Source organism: Cyrtonyx montezumae, unplaced genomic scaffold (genome assembly GCF_038088225.1).
Source record: "Cyrtonyx montezumae isolate F1298 unplaced genomic scaffold, pur_monq_1.0 scaffold_8, whole genome shotgun sequence".
In the NCBI taxonomy this organism is placed as follows: domain Eukaryota; kingdom Metazoa; phylum Chordata; class Aves; order Galliformes; family Odontophoridae; genus Cyrtonyx; species Cyrtonyx montezumae.
Genome location: NW_027072089.1, coordinates 67,349,458 through 67,372,224, shown reverse-complemented (window position 1 = coordinate 67,372,224; position 22,767 = coordinate 67,349,458). Strand labels below are relative to the sequence as shown.

The window sequence follows — 22,767 nt, the reverse complement described above, 5'->3', positions numbered from 1 at the left end:
GAGGACTGGGATTATTCAGCTGGGGTACTGCTTACTCACGTTACCTTTGGTCCTGTGAAATCCATCAGACAATTTCCTGATATATTTAGAAATTAAAAAGTATAACACAAAGTTCAAACATTGCATTACATTGTGTCTTACAAACACTGACTGCTACTTAAAGAAGGAATGTTCAGTGTTTTTGCATAATGCATCTTGTTATGTAATTGTCCCTTAATGCAACAAAAATCCCTGCATTGCAGCAGCTCAAAATTGCATCTATCTCATTACCCAGCCTCCAGCAGGGCCTGCTCATGGAATTTTCTGTCTTGCTCCATGTCCTGGTAAGCAGCAATGCAGGGGCTTCCAAAGCTTAATTTTGCCACTGGGTCATTGTGTTGAACAATCACCCTCGGTGAATTTGCCAGTCCTGTTTTAAATCTGCTTATAATGTTGAATTCTAGTGCATCCCATGATGGGGACTTCCACAGTTTAATTATGCCTCATGGGGAGAGAGGCATGTGTTCATTACTCTGAAGCCAGCTGCCTAAGATCTTCACCGGATATCATCCCTTTTCACGTTCTCAGTGCTATTGACATAAACTGTTGTATGATTTAAGGGGAAGAGAATGCAATTTAGGAAAGTTTTAATTTTTATAATGTTAATCTCTCACATTAAACATATATCAGAGAAATACATAGTGTATCTCTCTTAAAAAGAAACAGCAATATTGATTAACCATCTCTCAAAGGGTTTTCAATTTCTTTTTCTTGTTTTCACAAAGATTTTTCCCCTTTACTTGCTGCTGGTGCCCCTTCGTCTTTCTCGAAGGGAATACTGTAAAGTTGGCTTGGAGACTTCAAGGAGAACACTAATTTTGGTCTGCAACTGCTGCTTTAGCATTGCTTTTGATAAGATACCATCTGTATGTAATATATTAATAACATATTTTTTTCTAGAACAAGAATGTAGAACAGCAGTTTATCATGTCTTAATTACCCTAGAGTGAAAATTGAGTAACTCCAAATTCATCGGACTTCCATTAACATTACAAGATTATCTATTGTTTAAGAGGATGATCAGGTCATGTATTTAGAGAACTGCAGTCATTCATAAATATTGACTTAGGAAGTAAAACTAACACTGACTAAGCTGTAGAGGAAAAAAAACACAAACCCTAAGACACAGCATTTGCTGGAAGTTGAGAGTGTAAATGCAAGTTGCTGCAAGTACAGCCAAATCTTCATGATAGAACTGCAGCTCACTGGAATTTCAAGATCCAGAACTGATATGTATATAATATAGTACAAAGTGCAAACAACTGCACATACAGAGATCATGAGTTGTAAGTAAAAAAAGTAGAATGGATTGTCCAGCAAGGAACTCAGAAGCAACAGAAATCAAAATAAAACCCATTAAAATTCTAAGGTTTGGTGTTAATACTAAGGTAGTGGAGAACAGTCTTACATACAGAGTTTCCACAGGCACAGTGCTGCAGTTCAGGGGCTAAGCAGCTCCAATGGAGAGGAGGTTCTGTAAAACATTGCTCCAATGGCTCTTCTAGGAATGATATCGACTGCCCATTTCCCTCACATTTGGAGGGAAGTGTTCTTTGAAGTAGCTGGGGAGAATCCAACACTCTATGCAGTATAATTCTATGTGGGGACACTCCACCCCAAAGACTTCCCAAATAACTGGCTTTTGAGTCTTATGACTTCATTGTAGAATTCTTCGGTAGATTTTTGTTTTGTTTTGATCTTTTTTTTCCCCTTCATTTACCTTAATTGTAAGAATTGTAAACAAATAATAATGATAAAATTATTTAGAGCATGGGAAAACAGCTTATGCATGAGTTCTAAATGGCCTCACCCTGCTGATGACTTAGCATTTCTCTATAACGAACACATAAATAATCTGAGGGAATAAAAATGCCAGTATAGTATTTGTAAGTGATACTAGCCCAATCTTTAAAAACAAAGGAACACCCTTAAAGAAAAAAAATATCTAAATGGATTACTCAGATAAGTAAATATTTCCTAAGTTTGAAAGGTCACTTTGCCAAGAAAAAGTGAATTTAGTGCCTTTTTTCAGATGTGCCTCTGAGAAAACAGAGACTTCTGATCATGAATATTCTAAGAAAAAGCTCTTAGAGAATAAACCAAATTATCCAATAAAAGAAGATCAGAATATTCCAGCTTCTCATAAAGGTGTTCAAGAATGGGGAAGGAGGTCACTTTAATTCAAACTGATAAGTCTGTTTGGACATGGTGCTCAGGGACATGATTGTTAGGTGGGTTGTAGGTGATGATTGTAGGTGTTGTTGGGTGGGTTGTTAGGGTAGTCTGGTTAGGTTGCAGTTGATGATCTTTAGGGTCTTACCCAAGCTGAGCAATTCTGTGATTCTACGATTCTATAACACGTCCAATGATATGGTAAGAATGTATCAGCATTTTAAACGTTTGTTATAATGATTGGTAGAACAATCTACAAAAGAGTAACCTTTGTACACTTTACTTGTTCTCATGCTTTTCCACTACTGTGCTCTGTCTCGTATAGAGCTTTGAAATTATTTCTCTGTGTCACTGCCGCACCCTGCTGATGACTTAGCATTTCTCTATCACGAACACTTAATCTGAGGGAATATAAATGCTAGCATAGTACTTCTAAGTGATACTAGCCCAGTCTTTAAAAACAAAGGAACACCCTTCAAGAAAAAAATTGTCTAAATGGATTGCTCAGATAAGTAAATGTTTCCTAAGTTTGGAAGGTCCCATTCTTAATGCTATTTTGTACAAGCTACAAGGAACATTTCATATTCAGACATAGCACAACTTGCCACAGTAGCACCTCATTCTTGTCCTTACAATACAATGAAAGGCCTTAAAAAAGTGAACTTTTGACTTTATGGCTCTGTGTTGCATGCAGATAAAGGCAGTGACTGACGTAACTCCTGTCTGAAGAAACCTGATCCTGGCTCTCACTCCTTCCACTCTGAGTTAGCACTTTCTCTGTGCTCCCATCCAGTGCCTGCCGTCCCTGCTGTGCTCTGCTGTTTGGCTCTGACACCTCATATCTTGGTTGTGCTTCAGGTAGGCATGGCTGGTTGTTTTTTTCTTTAACTTTCACTGCTTTTTCTTGTGAGAATAGTAAAGCCAGTGCACAGTGAGGGCAGACTTAGCATATCTGGGGAACCTGCACGTTGTCCATGTGCCTTTGCACAGAGTTCACACTCATTGAAATGCCACCAGGGTGCTACTTCCCTAACTATTCCAGACAGTGGTTCAGGAAGGCATTACTTTCCTTCTCAAGGCGATGAAGACTATTCAGACTCAGGACAGCAGAAGAGCTTCACAGCACTACCTTTATATTTTTATAATTGTAGGTTCAGGTTGCTGAGAACTGAAGTGGCTGTTTGGCCTTCAGGTGCTCAAGTGCTTGGAAGTGGAGATGGGGGAGCAGAAAGAGCACAGTGGCAGCAGTGGAGTCACAGCTCCTCCCAAACTGCCTCTGTTGGATATAAAGCAGGGGGATTTGTTTTTAAGAAAAGTTTCAATAGCATCTTAGAAATGCAGAAGGATAATACTTGTATACAGCACCAACTGGAGCAAGTGTAGTAACACTGATCTGCTACAAGGCTCACAGGCCTGTGTGGCTGACACACCTTAGAAGCCCCCACAGCACTGCACAGACTTGTGCTTGAAGCTCTTCTACCCACACCTGCACCCTTAAATATTTAATATTTTACATTTTGCAATAAATTCATCAGGCAAGTTCATTAAAAATGTATGCAATTAAAGCCTTTCAGGATATACTGAACTGTAGGGCATAGCACTCACATTTCTGAAGTCTCAAAATATGTTTCTTTAATAATTCAATTGATATTGTTTTGTTTTCTGATTTTAGTCTAATCAAGAAACAGTTTGTGGAATAGTTTTCTATTATATGTTTATACTGTGTTTTGGCTTATAAGCCTGTCTATTAATTCATTTTTTTCCTGGCATATGTATTTTAAATGAGGATTTGTATCTATCAGAATACAGCATGTGAACAAAAAAACACCTCTGGGCGGGTGTGGCTTAGACTAGCACATGTGCCAAGGGCTTATGCAGCTTTAAAATAGAATGTAACTAGTCTTGACATATTCATCAGTGAAAACGAAATCTCACAAGATGTACTAACTCATCTGAGATTTCTGGATCTCTGAAAGTTCTGGATCACTGTGCAGATCTGGCTGTAAGGTTGGTTGGCTGCTGACAGCTGTCCCACACATGCCACAGTGCTTGAAGTCATGCTAGTTCAGGGAGAGGCTGGGAACCTACTTTTCCCATTTCTACTTGTGAGCATATTTGGCATAGTCAGGATCAACTGTTACTGTTTCTATACCAAGCAGAATTTTCTTACACAGTGCTCACAGGCTTTGCAGCTTGTCTGGGGAGAGTTCAGGCAAAGCTTAATCTACATTCTCTCAAAATTCTTGAACAGTTTAGAGATGCTCTTTGCAACTTATTTGAATCATTTTGCAGCAATATGGAGTCAGTTCACCCAGCTGGTTAAGCTAAGGTCAGCGTCGTAAAATCATTAACTTGTGGCAGAAAGAAGCTACACAAACATTGTTAATTTCTGTTGCTGTTTTTTGATCTTTGTGACTTACTTGTTTATTTTCATCTAAGCAATAACTTGTAAAGAATTAATAGTAAAATTTAACCATAACCTTACTGTTCCTTTGTTTGTAAAATATTTGTCTCAATTTCAAGATTTTTCCCTTACATTCAGTTTTCTTTTTTCCTAACTTGGAGTTCATTTTTTAGTACAAACTAAATACAATTTGACACTGGCTACCACTGAGTATATTTTTATTGGCAAATTTCTTAGGTACCCTTCTTCAAAATCTGCAACATTTGAGGCTGAAGCTGTTTTAGAGAATGGATTGTTTGACACTGAAAGGGTTTGCTATGGAACACTGAGTTTTCTAGAGGAAAATACTGCATTTAATATAAATCTAATTGTGTTTTTCGATACACTATTTGTTTCATTTTCTCTCTTTTTTTTAATGCATTCTTAAATGCATTATGCACATTTTAATGCATTTTTATGCATTATGCATTACTGGCAAGGACATACACATGATGAAGGGTAAAAGATTTGCCTTCATCCGTATTTTAATAGCCTTCCTGGTTGCTCTTTGCTGGATTACTGTAGAGCACAAGTTCTAGCTACATACCATAAAATGGCCTAATTTGCTGACTGGCTCACATTGCATTTTTGATCTGACAGCAATGAATATGTTTACAATATTAGTGGAGTGATTCATGAATTCAGCAGTCTATGACACCGCTGTATTTGGTCTTTTTCAGTGTGCTGTGCTGTGATACTCACCAGTGAGTACTCTCTGCTCTTTCCAGGGCGACACTCCAGATGGCGAACGAGTTAAAGCCCTGCCCGTGTGATATTGGAGACAAGTTTGATTATGGTGGCCGTGGGCAGGAAGTACAAGTTGGGCACATCATGGCATATGTCTCCAAACCCTCCGCCAGCACAGACAAAGCAGTGATTGTGATTCATGACATATTTGGATGGCAACTCCCAAACACGAGATACATAGCCGATATGCTAACAGCCAATGGATATGTGTAAGAAGTCCTGTTCTTTGCAAAGTGCCTTTTTAATAAGAAAGCCAAATTACATTTCCCTTTCCTTTTGTTTATAAGCCATAAAAACATTAACAATTTCATAGGTTTCACTTAAAGATTTTTTTAAATAGTCTCCTGTTTGGTAAAGCAGTGTGAGAATGTTGTTCAGTAGTCCTACCATAGTGAGACATTATGCAAGTACTGAGAAGAAGAGGAAAAAACAAGAAACGCCTTATTCTGCATCTTTAAGTGCAAGTTTGGTGTTTTGGCAAAAATTTCAGGGAACTTGAAGGTGATTCTATGGACATGAAGTGTACAAGCTTGTAGCAGACAAGAAACAAGGTCTCAGATATGTGAAAAGCATGGTGGATATCCTCCTCCCAGTATTATTGCATTACCATTTCTTCTAGCCCTAATGAAATGAACCATGTAAATTGTAGTTGGCTTTCTCTCTTTTCTTTTTTTCTAATATGGTAGGATATCACTAAAGATTTTCAATTGCAATTAATAATGTGTCAAATTAATTAATGGGTTTTAGCAGAGAAAAATGTATCTGCAAGTTATGCTGTCTCTGTTTATCAGACATAGAAAAATAATGAAGGTTGTTCGTGTCATGTTTTGAAGGAGATCAAATTCTATGTGTATTCAACAAAACAAATTTGTTGTAGTACACACAGACTTCCCTTTAATCCCTCCTTAGTGTTATGTCATGGGCATAAAATGTTTTCATTTTTCCTACAGAGCCATCTGCCCAGATTTTTTTGTGGGACAAGAAGCGTGGAAACCTTCAAATGAATGGGCTTCCTTCGACGATTGGTTGAAAACACGACAAGCCGGCAAAATAGACAAGTACAATGGTTGTTCATGGTTCAGCTTGTGGACGTGCTCATTTAGTAGAAATTTTTGCCTCAGTAAAGATGCAGGATTAGGTCCTAAATTATTATTGTTTCAAATACAGCTGGAGATCCAGAAACAAAAATTTAATGCAGTTCAGGTGTCAAGCTTACGCTTATATGAGTAGTGCTTTTTGGAGAGCAAAAGTGAAAGTGACCGTTATGTGCTTGTACAGAGAGTAGAAGGAAGATGAATAACTCCAAAGAAAAGAATAAACAAAAGCTGGGGGAAATATCAGGCTTGTTTCACTTCCATTTGGTTCAGTTCCTACAGGCAAGCACAACTTCCTTAGGCTTCAGGCAAGGTGTAGTTGTAGTTCTAACAAAATTTAATTAAGGAACATTAGTCCTGCTCCCCGTCAGATCCCAGCTACTTCACAGCATACTACTTTACCAGTTTTCCTAGTCATATTGTTTACATTTTTATCTGAAATCTCTTCACTCATATATTATTTTATTAATGTTGTGCTATATAGCAAGTATTGCCATTTGTGGAATTAATTGGTTTATTGTTAGTAAAATCCCCTTGGGTTCTAATTACAGTGGCCTGGGAAGAATGAATTTATTTGCTTTCTCCTTGGTTTTCTCACCTACAGTTCATCCTATAATTCAGAAATGAGTAATTGTAGCGCTGTGGGACTTCAGACAGCACCAAGCTCTCACACAACCATTTGCTCCCAAGCAGGACAAAGGAGAGAATAGAAGGAAAAATGTGAGAAAGCTCATGGGCTAGTTTAATAAGTGAAGGAAGGAGTAAAAGCACAAGTGAGGGAAAGGCAGACACCCACCCTCTCCCACAGGCAACAGTTACGCAGCATACTCTTGGCAGTAGCCACCATGGAAACCAGGGGAGCAGAGCTCAAGCCTTAATTCTCTTTCATGTATGTTTCTTAGAGAAGTTGATGTTGTCCTGAAGTATCTAAAGGAACATTGTGGTGCAAAGAAGATTGGTGTAATTGGGTTCTGCTGGGGTGGAGCAGCAGTACAACACCTGATGCTGAAAAATCCTGATTTAAAGACAGGAGTGTCTCTCTATGGTAAGTGTCAGATGGCTGTTGTGTTGTGGGAGGACACAGCCAGAGCAGGAAGCTGTTCTGTAGGAGCACTCCTGTAATAATACTCAGTGTGACAGCTTACTGAAGAAGAAGGTGATGTGATTACAAAATACCATTATGTAATTTGACTACTTAAATTGAGAGTGGGGCAAACCAGTAATGATTCTTCCGTGAACTTTTCAGACAGAGCTGTTCTTTTCATCTTTAATGGCAACCCAAAACATGGGAAGTTCTCAAAACAAAAGGAACTTTCAAACAAAGTGCATTTAATTCCTTTATAATCTGAGCAGCTCTAACTTCTTATGTCTTTTATTTTACTGGATAGCTTTAGTAGTAGTAGTTTAACCTCTAGCTAACATGAGTCACTTCACATGCCTTTCCTTTTCCCCTAGGAGTGATCAAGTTCTTTGATGACAAATGCAGTTTGCTCCACCCAACCTTCTTCATTTTTGCTGAAAAAGATGAAATTATCCCTCTGGAGCAAGTGAGTTTCCCATTGCAGATATCCATCTCCATGCTTTTCATGCTTGTTTTTTAATTTCTTATTTAATTAAGAGAAACCAGAAGATGAATTTGCACTTTTTTACCCTTTCTACACAAATTCATGTTGCATATCTTCTACCCAAAAAGTTTTACAGACACTAAAAATGTTTTCTGCCTCACTTGCAAAATATGGACCTTTTATATGTGAGAACTGCTAGTCCTGCAGAGCTTCTGCTTTCTGCTACACTTGTCAGAAGTCTTCCTTGGGAGAAAGGGTGGAGAATATCTGGAGAATGATCTACAATGATCTACAAAGATGATCTACAAAGGGGACCAAACAGGAGGATGTGTTTTCTTTGAGTGGTGTTTTCCTGGCAAAAATCCCAGTAACTTTGATCTGCCAGTTTTGCATCTGTTCCTCTCCTCCCTCAATTTCAAATGGATTCAAAATATTGCCAGGTTTTATTTCTTGGAGCCTATCCACAGTTACCTGTAGCAATGACTGCATGTTATCCTTCACATGACAATGAGTGATACCTGCTTCTATCTTTACAGGTATTACTAGAGTAACTTACACACTTATTTTGCAGTTTTGTACAATTGCATGCTTTCATTTTACTGGAGAAAAAACAAAAACAAATGAACAAAAAATTAAAAACCTAGTTAAAAAAAGGCTGTAAATACCTACTAAATGCTAACTCTGTGTTTAGCCAAGATGGTATGTTCTCTGTTACAGGTCACCCTGCTGGAGCAGAAGCTTAAACAAAATTGTAAAGTTGAATATGAAGTTAAAATTTACCCTGGACAGACTCATGGCTTTGTGCACCGCAAAAAAGAAAACATCAATCCTCAGGATAAACCTTATATTGAGGAAGGACGGAGGGATATGATCAACTGGCTGAATAAATACATGTAGCAGAAATCATGTGCCCATAAAACAAACCAATGGCATATGAAATCAGAAATAAATATTATATTGACTAAAATGTTCTTAAAATCATCAAAATATTTTGTAAATGCCTCTTAGAATAGCACTACTTATATACACTTATTTTCTAAGGAGATGTATACATTTTTACAAATGCTGAAAGCTGTAACTGTGAAGTTTGTTTTTTTTTTTTAATTCAACTTCTTGTACCTTAAAATGATTAGAATATGATGTAGGGTATTTTCTAGAATCTGAAAGATTCCATTTCTTGTATTCCTATCAGTGTAATAAAAAATTGTTGAAACTCTTTGTCCACACTGATAATGTTCTCATAAAAGCTGTTTAAAGTTGTTGGGCTGTGAGATTTTCAGCTTTGAGCTAAATACAGTGGTGCTTGGCTGCTCTTGAGATGGTGTGGGCCTCAGGAAAATGAGTGCTGTCTATAATTTTACAAATGGCATCTCATCTGAATTGCTTTGCAGAGTTATAGTCTACCATTTTCAAGAAAGATGAATTCAAATGGGAATAGGTATACATTCCCCTGGAGCTAGCATGGTGTTCAGGCCAGGAGCACATATGGTATTGAAACTGAATTGGTTGAATTCTTTGTTTCTTCCTCGTTAATAAATAGGGACAGTTCTGATACTCTTCTGCAAGGAATTTTTATGCCACATACTGAGAGAAGGGGAAGGCAGCTGTGTGTGTCCCAGTCGTCAGACCCTTCCACTAAAAATCTGCAGAACGTCACAGGAAATGCTCCTGGAGGCCCTTGCAGCACAGAAGCTCTTATGCACAACTTGGGAAAAGCTTGTCTCCAAGAGCAAAGAAAACAAGCTTGGTTAGTCTTGCAAAATGAAGGCTGACAAAGATGTACTAATTCAGCCTGTAAATGCATCATGGAGGGAAAGCTCCATCAACAAAGATGGTCTATTTAAGTTTAAATAGCAACAATACCCATTGATTTGAAAAAAGCTACCAATTTTTTTTTCTATCTTTGAAAATGTGAATGCATGCTCTTTTTTTCCCATCTGGAGAGAGTCAAGGACAGGGTGAACTAAAAACAGGATAGGATATTATTTATATAGCAGAGCAGGGACTTCTCAAGGCTGGGCAGTTTTGTTGGAAGAAATGCTACATTAAGAACTCCTAAGTTCTGACTATCATCAGCTATATGTAGAACATGTCACCTCCTCTTGATCTCCTTCACATGCCTTGCAAAGACGTAATGGCCATTGTTTTGGAGAGTTGCTTCAGCACCTCAAGTGAGCTGCAAACCTGCCCACATCTAATTGCTCTAATTTATCTTTCCCCTTCTTACATCTGTAATTCTGCTTTTTTGAAAAAACTAATTTCTTCCAGAATACAGCCAAAAATGACTTATTCTGTGAATGCTGAATGAAATGTGGTTCTGGATACTTCCATTTTTGCCAGAGTTTGTGGGATTAGTTCTTCTTCCAGGTGATAGCCAGCACTTTGCAATTCTTATTTTTGAGGGATTTACAGATTCTAGTTACTAGTAGACACTAGATACTAGATTACAGTTCTCTGTCACTAGATAGCAGTTAGCTACCCTTATGCCTCAGCCTTTCTACAGGGCACATGGTTCTCTTGTCCCAGTAACATGCTGCTATCTCCCCCCTATATGCCTGCTTCTTGATTCTGGAACACTTGCAGGCATATGGATGCAGCTGCAATGATCTCTTGGTACATATATCAGCCTGTCTTCCACATCAGGATCATGTGACATTTAATAACGTCTTTTCCACAAAGCACCAGTGTCCTTCACTGATTCCTCCTTTGCATTATCTCCATAAAAAAGCCCCAGTACCAGCTGAGCTTCTGATGCTGATCCTTCCTTTTCCCACTCTGCCCGCCCCCCCCCTCAAGGAAAACGCATTGCGTGATTTTGTAGTCAACTTGATGCAAATACGCTGTCATCTCACATGATCTCAGGCAGTTGCTCTCCTTCTTCCTCAGTCAGAATTGAGTCTAACACAGCACTGGCCTCAACATAAATCATCACCAATACTTCCATTGCCATCAGGTTTCTCACTACTGCTATTGAATCAGGTATCAGGATGGGTCACGCATAGTTCCCACAACACAGCCTCAGTGACAGGTTAGCTGTGAGATCACCGTAACTGTATTTTTGCTCCTCTTTTCTTCCCCTTTTCCCTCTCAGTGTATTTGTTTGGTGAGACTTTGCCTGCACCTTTGATGCTGGGGAAATAGATGCAACTGCTGTACTAAGCATGGCCAAATTTCCCTTCAGTGAAATTCCAGAGGCCTTCTTCAGCCTTCATGGAGTATTCCCCATGAACATAAAGCTCCATTGCCCCCCATGATTCCTTTTTCCCCAGACCCTCTGTCAGCCATTCCTGGCAGCTCCCTCATGCACGCATCTTCCCCTCGAGTCCCTCCCTCAGCACACACAGGAGGGCAGGGAGGAACAGCAGACACCTCCTTTCACTGGTACAGCCACGTCCCATGCATGTGTCCATGCAGCTCTGCTGAAACCCGAAGATAATGATGTGCCCAAAGGGTGACTTGAGCATGTGGCTCAGAAAGACTGTAAAGTGGGAACTGAGCTCCCACCTGTGGATTCTTGCCCGTTTTATTGGGGTTGCTATGAAAACAGATAGAGCAAATGAAACAAACATCCCACAACCACTGCCTGACACGGATTTTAAATAAAAACCTCTCCATTTCCTTTATTAATGCCCTACCAATATGTTTCACAGAAGGCAATCAGTAATATCTCAGCTGGCCACGCCAGATTGCAGGGTTGGTATTTTTTTTTTGTGTGAACAGGCAGATGTCTCTGAGAACTGGGCTAAGCTTTGCTGAATTTCATTGGAGACATGGCAATAGTGAAACTGTGAGCAGCATTGTTAGTAGAATGTTGTCAAAATTAATCATCGTTGGAGAATTCAGAGTGGCTTGCTCTAGGACAGATGTTGCATTTCATCATGTATTTATATTTGCCGTCACTGGAGGCTGTAGAAATACAGGGCTTGAGATGGAAAATTCAGAATTCTGACAATGTTAAAATTTACTCTACTGAAAAATTCACGTGTTCACAAAACTTTTGAGAAATGTCCTTTGCGTCTGGAAAGCACTGACATATAGGCATATAGGTTATGAAATTACGGAAGTCCTTCTGCCAGCACAGTGTTTTTCCAGATCTATCCAACTCCAACAGTCTGCCCTGCCAATTTAATCACACTGGGGGAGATTCCCTGTTGGCACTGTGCATGTGGAATATGAAATGTTGATCTTCTGTCTTTTTGTTTTTAAGTAAACCCCCTCATACACATTTCTACCTTCTAGGGCTGCAGCATAGAAGAGAGAACGGAGAGAAATTTGAATAGCAACACTGTCAGCTGGTGCTGTCTTTCTCCCCCTTCCCTTGGATGAGGGTGACACAGGAACATCAGAAGTTTTGGCTTTCTGTAAGTAATTCTATAAGCAAAGTTCTTTGTTAACAGCCTTGAATAAGCAGTACTGTATAGAAAAACTTGCAGAACTCTTCCCCACAGGGAACCTACAGCTGTATTTTAGAACACTGCAGGAAGAGAGAACCTAGAAGAATCCTACTCCCACCTTTCACAGACTGAATAGGATTTTATTCACTGAGAAAGTGTTGTACCAAGGAAGGAAATTGAATGGACTAAAGTGAAAGAGAACTTCCTGAGGAAAACAACAGGGACTGGATGAGTTAGGTGAAAATGGTGAAGAACAATGTCCTGAAGATCAAAAGGTCATGTACAGTCCACTTATGGTAACCTCCTGTTCTCAAGAAGATTAAGTCCTTCATGTTAAAGAAAACATAACTCATATCTAAATTACTTGATCCTCTGCCTTCTAAGAAGTTAAATTCTGGGTCCTCATTTCTGTTCTCTGATACAAATATTTTGATAACATCTGATATTTATAATCAGTTTCATATTACACAGACTTCACTGTTAGTTCTCCATTTGCTTCTCCTTTTCTTACTGAGTGGGAAATCTTTTATGAGTTTTCAGTGCAATCTTTATGGCAATAATTGATACTCAGTGAATCTTCAAGTCTGCTCTGTTTTCTCCATTCCTCTCTGTTAGACTTTACTGTTTCTTTTTACCAAGGTGTCTAAAATTGACAGTGATTATTTTATTTTGACCACTTTTCTCAGCTTTTATGGCTTTCAGGTTCCAAACAGATCTTTCAGTGCGCACCTTCTAGTCAGATGGGACATAGAAAAGCACTTCTCTTTCTCAGACCTAGCAGTGCCAAAACTCCCATAAATTAATGTGGGAACAGTATAAATATTTATATACAATATCTTCTGGCCTGTAGGCAGGATGGTATTTACACTTTATGGTAGATTACAGAAGACTGTGCACTTGCTTTAACAATATGCCCTCTGCCCAGTTCCAGCTGCACAATTATGACTAGCAACATTCCTTCCCAGGCTGAATTTGCATTAGTCAGCAGCAACATCTGGCTCCAGGGAACTCTGATGCTGGGTCTCGTGGAGGGGGGGTTTGACTTTGTCATCTTCAGAGTAGGTCCTAGGGAGGTAGCTGAGTGGTAACTGTGCTGGATAAGAGAGGCTTCTGGGCTAAGAGGAGCAACCAGCTGAACCAATGCAGCATCTGGGGAAGGAGAGGGGAGCAAGTTAGAACCAGCTGGGTCCCACCACCGAGCATGAAACCCATGTCTTCTTCTGCTTCCTGAATGCTGTAACCACAGTCTGCCCACTGCACTCCCATGCATGTCCCAGCACTATGCCCTGGGAATCTGAGGGGATGGAAGCTGTTGCTGATGTCCTCTCACTGCAACCAAGCAGCAGCAGCCCAACACTTTTGCCATTATCAAGACCCAAGGACAGCAGGTCTCATGCATCAGAATGTGCCCAGTTCAGTGCCAAAGTCCCCATCCCAGGAGGTATTTCAGATATATGGTCATGACACTAAAGGACATGGTTTAGTCTAACTTATGCCTAACTTCATAAGTTAGGCTGATGGTTGGACTTAGTGATCTCAAAGGTCTTACCCAACCAAGACAGTTCCATGATTTTATGATTCTATGATTTTTTTCAATCTATGGGGAAAATTGTTGGATGAGGGGAAGAGGTGACTACACCACTAGATTCAGTTTTAATCCATTTGACAACTTTGTTGTATCTCATTTTGACCACATCCACAGGCACTCTATACTTGCTATTTCAGACTGTAATTGCCCACACACCAGAGGTTTTAGCAAACTGGACTTTGATCCTTTAACTATTGACATTTCATTGTGTTTCATTGCAGGCAATGAGTAATAGCTTAGCCTTTAGAAATTTGTAATGATGGGACTGTTTTTCAGGGAAGTACGCTTGCCACAGGGACACGAAGCAAACTTGCTTAATTTCACTGAAGACAAGGAGAAATGAAGGTAGCACCACAGAGAGTACTTTGTTGCAGAACTCTCTGAGAAGAGTGATGAGAGTTTGGTGCCTGTCTCCTCTTTATGCCCTTAGAAATCTCCCTCAGCACATTTTGTTTATTTGCCCATTTCTGGTCTTTGTCACTGCAGTATATCAAAGTCCAGCAAATACCAGAAAACATAACTTCAGAAAGTGGGGAGTGTAATGGGCTACTAAAGCTCCAAAACAAAGTTCCCCTTTCACATAAGTGGAGCAGATGGTGACACCTGTGACAACACATTTCCTTTCCTTCCAGCCTCAGCTATATACAGAGCTGGTGAGGAAATTTTGTGTCTGGGCTGGTAGCTTGCCATGAACATAGGCAAAGCTATGATAATGTTATTTGCTAAGGAGATCAAAAATTATCTGCACTATTAAACTGTTCTTCAGTTTTTCTACCAGGTGTTGAGTTTACCAATTGTTGAATATTTCTTGGAGAATCATTCCTTTTTCCAGACTCTTCATAAAATTAAGAAAATTTCCAGAATACCTCAGATGAGTGGCCTGATAACCAATATACAATTGCTCTCAGATAAAAACAAAACAGTACCAACAACAACAAAGCAGTGAGACAAAACATTATGGCTTCCTTTGACTCTTTTGAGCATAAGGAGAAGGTTACTATTTCTGGGACTACCAACAGGACCCAACATAATGACCAGTGCAAGGTGGACTTTCTGGTCTTACTTTTAGCTGGATGAATACTCTGCTGTCTAGCTCAAGCAATGGTTTGTTCTCTGTTCCTGTTATTGGCTTTTCCCTCCATTGTAAAGCACCTGGAGGCAGCTATAAATTCACATCATTAAAATAAAAGCCAGAAGACTAAAAGTAACAATGCCCTTCAGATATGTTATTTATTGTTCCTTGTTTCCAGCCCATGCCTGCTGTTATCACTTTGCTAATACCGTGGCAGAAAGCAAACTACTATGTTTAGATCTGTGAAGGCTGTTGCAAGAAGCCACAAACTTGTTCCCTTTTAGTCTGAGCCAGGCTACAAGCATTGCAGCCTCATTAGCATAGGTGGTTACCACCTTGCTTATACAGTCTTTGCTGGTTATGTCATCTCAAAATTGTTATTTATAGTCAAAAGACTTCCAGGTAGGACTAGGCTTGTAATATGTGCCTGGCAACATGGCTAGAGCTCACTTAATCCTGTTTTCTTGCCTCTACAAAATACTGCTGAGGCCCATCCCTATCTGTCTGCCTGTCTATGGAGGGGAAGGGTAGTGGGAGTCAGGCACTGAAGAGAGTAGAAAGTGGTGATGGCTGCTGAAAGACAGAGTTATGGGAAAAGTAGAGGGCTCATGCATCTCAGATAGAAGGAAAGGATCCACTATGAACAAGAGGCAAACAGACCCAGGGGAGACACTTAAGGTCACCCCTAGCAGTCCAAGTACCTCTTACCTGTGCAGAGGCTTTTTGCCTGCCAAGTATCTGTTGAATGTGTGAAGCACAACAAAAAGGTAAGGGGAAGGCGTAGGTCAATGGTAGGACAGGACAAGAAGAATCTGGTTGTCAGGTTGAAAAAGTCACTGGCAGTGTTTACACTTCCTAAAAGGCATGGGTATCCTTGACATAATGGGCAAGGATAAGGAGATAAACGCTGCCCAGTATAGCAAGTCTTCCTTCATTACACTGTGAGCAATGGCACTGCAAGAGAAAATGGCCTTGTCAAGTTACTTCATGGCTATTGCCAGCTCATTCTTATATCTTCTGCCAAACTGAGAAACTAGATTCCCAGGAAGTGCTGAACCCAGGATAATGGCAGGGAAGTAGACAGCAAGGTTTTTAGGATAGTGGAAATTAATCCTCAGTGAAACAAAAGCAATCTGAGGGAAAATGGTTGTCTCTGATTTTCTGTGGTTTCCCCCACTCTCCTTCCTTGCTTATCTCTTAATGTATTTGTTTCACTGTGCTGATAACAAGTGGTGGGGTCACAGCTGGTAGAAAAGGAATGTTACGATGTTTCAGCAGGACAAGGAGCTAGATATTAATTCTAAAGAGAAGGAAATAGAGAAGGAATGAAAAAAATGAACACATTTTGAGTAATAATTTTCCTCTTCCAAGCAAATTGAGGAATAATCAGTTTGAAGGAGAGAAAAGACATGGGAGAGAAAGGAAAAGAAAATGGCATGCACTGTCTCATGCTACACCATTAGAAGGGGAGGAGGGAGGCTCCAGCAGAGTCCCTACAGGCTGGAGGGGTTGGAAGGAGACCTTTCCATGTCTTGCTGTTCAGCTGGCTTGTTGCAAACTGGTGATTGCTAGTCCCATGATATCCTTGATAGCATGGCTGACATACTAATGAGGAGAAGCTCATGATATATTTGGTAGCATGTCTGATGTACTAATGATGAGAAGCTCCATTCACTACTCAAAAGAGGGATTAGGACTCACATCACCATTCCAGCTTGTCACTCACCAAGGAATTAAAACCTTCTTTGAAAGTGGAATTTACTGACCCCAAGGGAAAGCCTCAAGCTAAGGAAATGATGCTTTAAACATGAGATCACTGAAGTAAAATAATGCATTAGCTAGAGAGCTTTCAGCTTTCCAAGCTGTGGCAGAAAGCCACTGGGCAACATTACATAGAGTCATCTGATTCATACTCCAGCCAGATCATCACAAATGCTGTTGTCATTTCACCCGCTGCAGAGATAGGGAAGATCTGCCGAGACTCCAAGAGATGGATAGCTTTTAAAGAGTTTGTATGTCTAGTATGGAAGAAGTTTTCATGTGCATCTTTCCTAATAGAGGAAAACATGTACTTACTGTTCTGGTTTTATCACTGACAGCTGGCCATTTTGACCAGTATGGATTAGTGGCTGTGGAGAAAAGCACCTGGAACCTCATGAATCAACTCTCTCATGAGGGAGGACTCTGAGCATCCCAAGAGCGAAGCCTCAGTATTCAAGTGATCACAGAGATTGACAAAATCTCCTCTCTGGATTTACTAAATTGGATCTGAGTTTCCCTAAGGATACCACTGTGTGCCCTATAGCTCATGTCATGCCTACAGATCATCCCTCAGAGGGCAGTTCCCTGGATGCACAGTGCAAACTGATGTATCTACAAGGACTGAAAGAGTAGCTCCTACATGGAGGAAAACCCAGGCTAGCAAGAACCAGGGGCTGATTAAGGCAGCCAAGACTGTTTTGCCTTACTTTTCTACGGAGAAAGGAGAATGCGGTAACAAGGCTATTGAAGATGAATTCTCTACTCCCTCATACATGTTCGTCCAATAACGTCTCACCAAGATAATGAATTTTTTTCTTCTTGTTTTGATTCTGCTTGCTTATCTGTGTGTCTCTCCCTTACTTTTGTTACACAACTTCAGGCATTCATGTATAGAGGCATTAGTCTGTTCTTGCACCAGAGATATATCACTGGGCCACAGGGACAAACAAAACTGAAAAGTCTTGGGAAGTCAGGGGTCTTGGAAAGTTACCAATGCAGATAAATGAATGGTTGAAAGATTTAGATGCAACACATCACTTTTTGTGATGCTGAATTTCAAAGCAGCTAAGTGAAACTATACAATAAATATACTTCTGCTTAGTTTAATATCTCCCTCTAGTGTCATGTGTTGTATTCTTCCAGACTAGTCTCAGTTTCTTCCTTTGCCTCTCAATAGTATGACCTTGCAGATGCAGCAGTAGCCACACTACTAGTCATGCTTCCAGGAAATAGACAAGACAAATCTGCTTGGGAGAAGTGGATTTGTCATGACATTATTCAAATGTTTCTCCCAGGGACTTTAGAAAGCTTTCAAGCTCGTTTATTTTATCTATGCCTGGGAGAGAAGCCCTGGGATGCAGTTCCTACTTCTACCAGAGAGCAGGAAGGACCCTGTTTGATGGGGAGATTTCAATTCCTGATGATGCATTTGCAGTGGATTGATCAGAAAAGACAGGTTATTCTTGAAATAAGACCAAACAGATACCTTGAATATATATAAGTCACCATGACTGGATGACATTTTCCTGAAAGTCGTGAAGGAATTCAAATGTGAAACTGTGAACTGCTGGCCAAGCTGTATAACCTGTCAATAATGTCTCTGTGCCAGAACCCTTGTGGATTGCCAGTGTAAATCCTTCTATGAAAAGTAAGGGGGGAATCTGACTTCCTTCTGTGGCAAGACAGTGGTGTCTATAATAAACAGTAAGACTGAAAAGTATGCAAAAACCATCTGTTGAGAAAGAGTTAATGTGGCTTCTGTAAAGGGATATTATGTCCATATTGGGTCCTGGAAGGATGGGGTTCTGGAATGATGTTAATATGTGTGTGGCTAGAGATGAGCTAGGCAAAATAACACATTCAGACTTCCAAAACCCCCTTGTCAAAGTTCCTCACTGAGAATAATTAAATGAACTAAATTACTACAGGGTTAAAGGAAAGGTCATCTTGTGGAATGAAAGATGAGCAAAGGATGAAGAGTGAAGATATTCCAGGAGCTTCTGCTGGAACTAGTTTTATTCAGCATTTTTATGAATAAACTGGGGAAGCAACTGACCAGTGAAATCGGGTCTAAGGCTGATACTGATTTACTTTGGGTGCAGAAATATTGTTCTGATGGCAAGGAACTTAAGGAGAATCACACAAAGCCAAGAGGCTAGGCAGAAGACTTTCAAATGAACTTCAGAATACACAGTAATCAAAAATATAGCAATCAAGAACTTAGTAAATCTAAGTAAGTTTATTTTCTCATTTAGAGAAAATATTTCCCATTTAGAGAAAGTAATCCAACCCATACCTACATGATGCTGATTTCAGAACTCAGATCTCTAGTTTCAAATTAGTAAGGTGATCATGGAATTTGCATTTATTACTCTTTTGGCAATAACCAAAAGAAATGTTGGGCATATTGATAGTAGTAACTAAAATTAGACAGAGGATGCCATTTTAGCTAGATAAAATCTAGCTAAATAAAATAAAATGGATAAAATCTCCATGTATTCTGATCTTCAACTCTGGGGGCTATTGTGGTCTCTATACTTCAAGAAAGACATGATGAAATTACAGAAGGTACAGAGAAGGGCAACAGAGATCAGATATGCAGTAGTTGCTTTATGAGGGATTACTGGAAAGCTCTTCTTTTGCAGAGATGGTAAAGTTGAGAGAAGACATGAAAATCATGAAGATGATGAACAAGGTGGATGCATCTTTCATCAAATTCTGCAACATGACAACTTAGAGGATACACAGTGAACTTAGCATAAGAGGAATTAAAACAAACAAGGGAAGTATTTCTTTACACAGTATTGAGTGAACTTAGGGAACTTGATGCCACGGGAGATGGTGGAGGCCAATGCTATCAGTGGGTTCAAAAAAGGGATGAAATAGATTTATGATATTAAAAGAACTGGGCAGAGTTGCAGCCTCCAGCTTCCATAACACAAGACTTTTAGATGTTGAAAGAGTACTAGGAAAACAGACTGCAGAAAGTGGGTAGGCTTCTGCTTGTAGGAGGAAAACTTTGGGTTAGATGGGCCGCTGGTTTAATGGCACATTTCTTATGCTCTTGATAACTTTCAGACCTGGTATGTTGAAGGTTGATTCAGTGTGGGTACAGCCCTTGAGAATTTCCTCCTGATTAAGCAAGGTGGACCAGAATGCCATTGTCAGAGGAGTAAATCCCTTCCTCCAAAAGGCTGAGAAAAATCGGAGAAATTCCTGAGCTTCCCTCAGATAATTATTATGTAATAACAATATAAATATAAAAGCATATAATATATAATAATTATTTCTAAAAATTGTCTTGCTGCCCACTGCTATGGTACCATCATGAAGACAAAGCATTCACAGATGGCTTTTTAACAGAAAGGACAAATAATCCAAGACACTACTGTTCAGGATTGGTCTTCTCTCCATCTCTGGAAACATTCTGTCCTCTAAGGTCTTTGATCTACCTACCAGGCAAGCTCCCTCCTATCTCCTTAACTCTTATGAAAGCTGTTACCCTGGCAGGGAAAGATTGCAAAGATGGAAACCCAGCCTAGAACAGAGAATCATTCACCAGACATTCAAATAGCAAGTATGTGGCTGTTCTGGGAGAAATGGTAATGTCACCACAGAATTTTATTAGTAGAATGAATGAGGACAGCTGAGCCAGATCAGAATAAAAGACCATTTAACTACATATCCTGGCTGTGAGAACGTCCAGTGGCAAATTCCTTGTGGAAGATACAAGAGCATGGAAGTATGTAGTCAGTCCCTCCAAATATTCTCTTAGCTTCCAGCAGCCTGAGACAGATGTTGAATCTCTGTATTTAATTGTGCTTTTCTTGTGCAGTTTCTCTGTCCACTTATTTTATGAAACCACATGAATGTTTATTACTCACACTCCCCTGAGGCAAGGTATCCAAGGATGAAGGCGTGCTGTATGAAGAAACCTTGTACTTTTTTTTTGCAGGTGCCTCTTGTTCTGATATTTTTTGAAAAGATAGCGAACAGTAATTTATTTTCATCTTTTATTCCATTCAATGTTTTATAATACCTATTTACTATATCTACTACATATTCCCCCCCCTGTCATCTCTTCTCCAGAGGAGGCGCTGTCACAGGCAGTTGGAAGCCTGTATCACTGGGTGTCTTTCAGAGGAATTTGGACAAAAATGAAGCAGGTGTGGAGTGGGCAATGGGAAGCACCAGTTGGCCTCAATAGAGACCTCCCCACACTGTGATCTCAGAATCGTAGAGTCATTAATTGGAGAAGACCTCTAAGATAATCTAGTCCACCTACCACTGATATTGCCCTCCAAACCATGTCTCTAAGTACAACATCTACACATTTCTTGATCACCTCCAGAGACGATGACTTCACCACCTCCCCGGGCAGCTTGCTTTCAGCCAGCTCCAGAGCCTAGCTGTCCATTGTGCCCCATCTATGTGTCCATCCCAGCCCCATAGCTATTCAAACCTGTCAGAAAACAAGTGTTACTGGGACTGTCTCCCTCCCTTCTGACACATGAACTGCCTGCCTGGAAGATGCTGGATTGTGTCTAACACTGGTTAGCAGCATGGAGACTGACTCTGGCCTACAGATCAACTTCTCTGATGGACCTTGGACCTGCTTGTCATCACAAATTTTCCTGACAACCTGGTTTTGCAGCTGAACCTGGCTCCCATCATTGGGCCTGCCCTGCTCACCTTGCAGAGGCACTGTTGTTGGGCAGACCCTGTTTGACAAGCCCCTGTACTGCCAGCCTTGTTATCTCTGTCATCTCTTGGCTCCATTATTTAGGGAGTAGATGGCCTCCTCTCCATCCCCAGAGAGATTTCTTATCAAAACACAGAATCTCTGTGCCACCATTCAAGTTCTACTCCTCCTCTTCATGCCCACTCTTTTCTCCTGTGAAAACCCACCATTTTTCCCTCTCAGTGTGTTCCCTCTCAACACTGGTGTCTCAATGTTGTTCTGACTCAGCCAACTCATCCTGCTCTGTTGGCACCTTTATCAGGCTGGCAGTGGTGAAAAGAAAAGCACAAAGAGAGGAAGTTGGAATGGACAGGGCAGGGTGCTGTGAGGCAAACACAGTGGTCAGTGGGTGACCAGAAGCTGTGGGTGTGAGGGACTTTGCTGATGCTGGGGAGCATGGTTGAGAAGCACCTGTGGGGAGTGGAGCCTTGTCTCAGTGTGAGCCTGCTGTGTTAGCTGGCAGGCGAGGTGGGACATTGTGCTATGCTGTCAGGAAGGTGGCCAGCAGATTCCTTAGCGATGGGGTAGCGCTGAATGACCTCATAGCACAAATGGTCTGTGCAGCTGGTGGACAACTCTGAGCACCCTGCATGTGCCGAGAAGAGCTCAGGGCCCCTGCTCTGTGTCCAGGAGACAGCCCCCTTCTTGTAGCACATGCCTGCCTAATGAGTCTGGAGGGGTGGAAGAGTTAGAAGCTCATAAATTTATTAATAGAAGAAGATGTAGGAAGACAATGGGGAAAATCAAAGACCTATTCCCACTCCAGCATCAGGCACTAAGCTGGTTCTGAAAAGATCTGAGAAAACTGCATGCTGCTAATGAAGAATCCGTGGTTGCTCTGAAAGCTATCATCACTGATGTTCTGTGAAAAGGCTTATGTTCAGTTCAAGTATGTACAGACAACCAGGGTATTGCCATAAACTGAATAAAGAGAGCAGTCATGGTAAAAGGAGCTTGATGTTCATATTTATCAGTCTTCTCTCTCATCTGGCACTCCTGATAAGCCTCTATACTTGTGTGGTGCCAAAGAGTGCTGTCTTGGACTCAAATGGTCTCCAAATTTTCTTTCATTCTATGTGCTCTTTGTGCCTCTGATAGTACAGAAAGAGAACTGATAAGCCGTGTGGGGTCAGGTTACTCTGAAATGAGAG

At 40.4% G+C, this 22,767-nt stretch overlaps 1 protein-coding gene across 1 annotated transcript; it reads left to right on the top strand.

Moving 5' to 3' along the window:
* Window positions 1-2,845: 2,845 nt before the first annotated feature.
* Window positions 2,846-9,276, top strand: LOC136058533 (carboxymethylenebutenolidase homolog). Its single transcript, XM_065752061.1, has 6 exons — window positions 2,846-3,069; window positions 5,383-5,610; window positions 6,352-6,459; window positions 7,398-7,540; window positions 7,951-8,042; window positions 8,778-9,276. Exons 2-6 carry the CDS (start codon window positions 5,396-5,398, stop codon window positions 8,955-8,957), a joined length of 738 nt encoding a protein of 245 aa, XP_065608133.1. The 5' UTR covers window positions 2,846-3,069; window positions 5,383-5,395; the 3' UTR covers window positions 8,958-9,276.
* The last annotated feature ends 13,491 nt before the right edge of the window (window positions 9,277-22,767 follow it).

Coding starts and splice junctions, on each gene's coding strand:
- LOC136058533 (XM_065752061.1), top strand. CDS start 5,396: ATGGCGAACGAGTTAAAGCCCTGCCCGTGTGATATTGGAGACAAGTTT. Junction 5,611..6,351: donor CTAACAGCCAATGGATATGT/GTAAGAAGTCCT, acceptor TTTTTCCTACAG/AGCCATCTGCCCAGATTTTT. Junction 7,541..7,950: donor GACAGGAGTGTCTCTCTATG/GTAAGTGTCAGA, acceptor CTTTTCCCCTAG/GAGTGATCAAGTTCTTTGAT.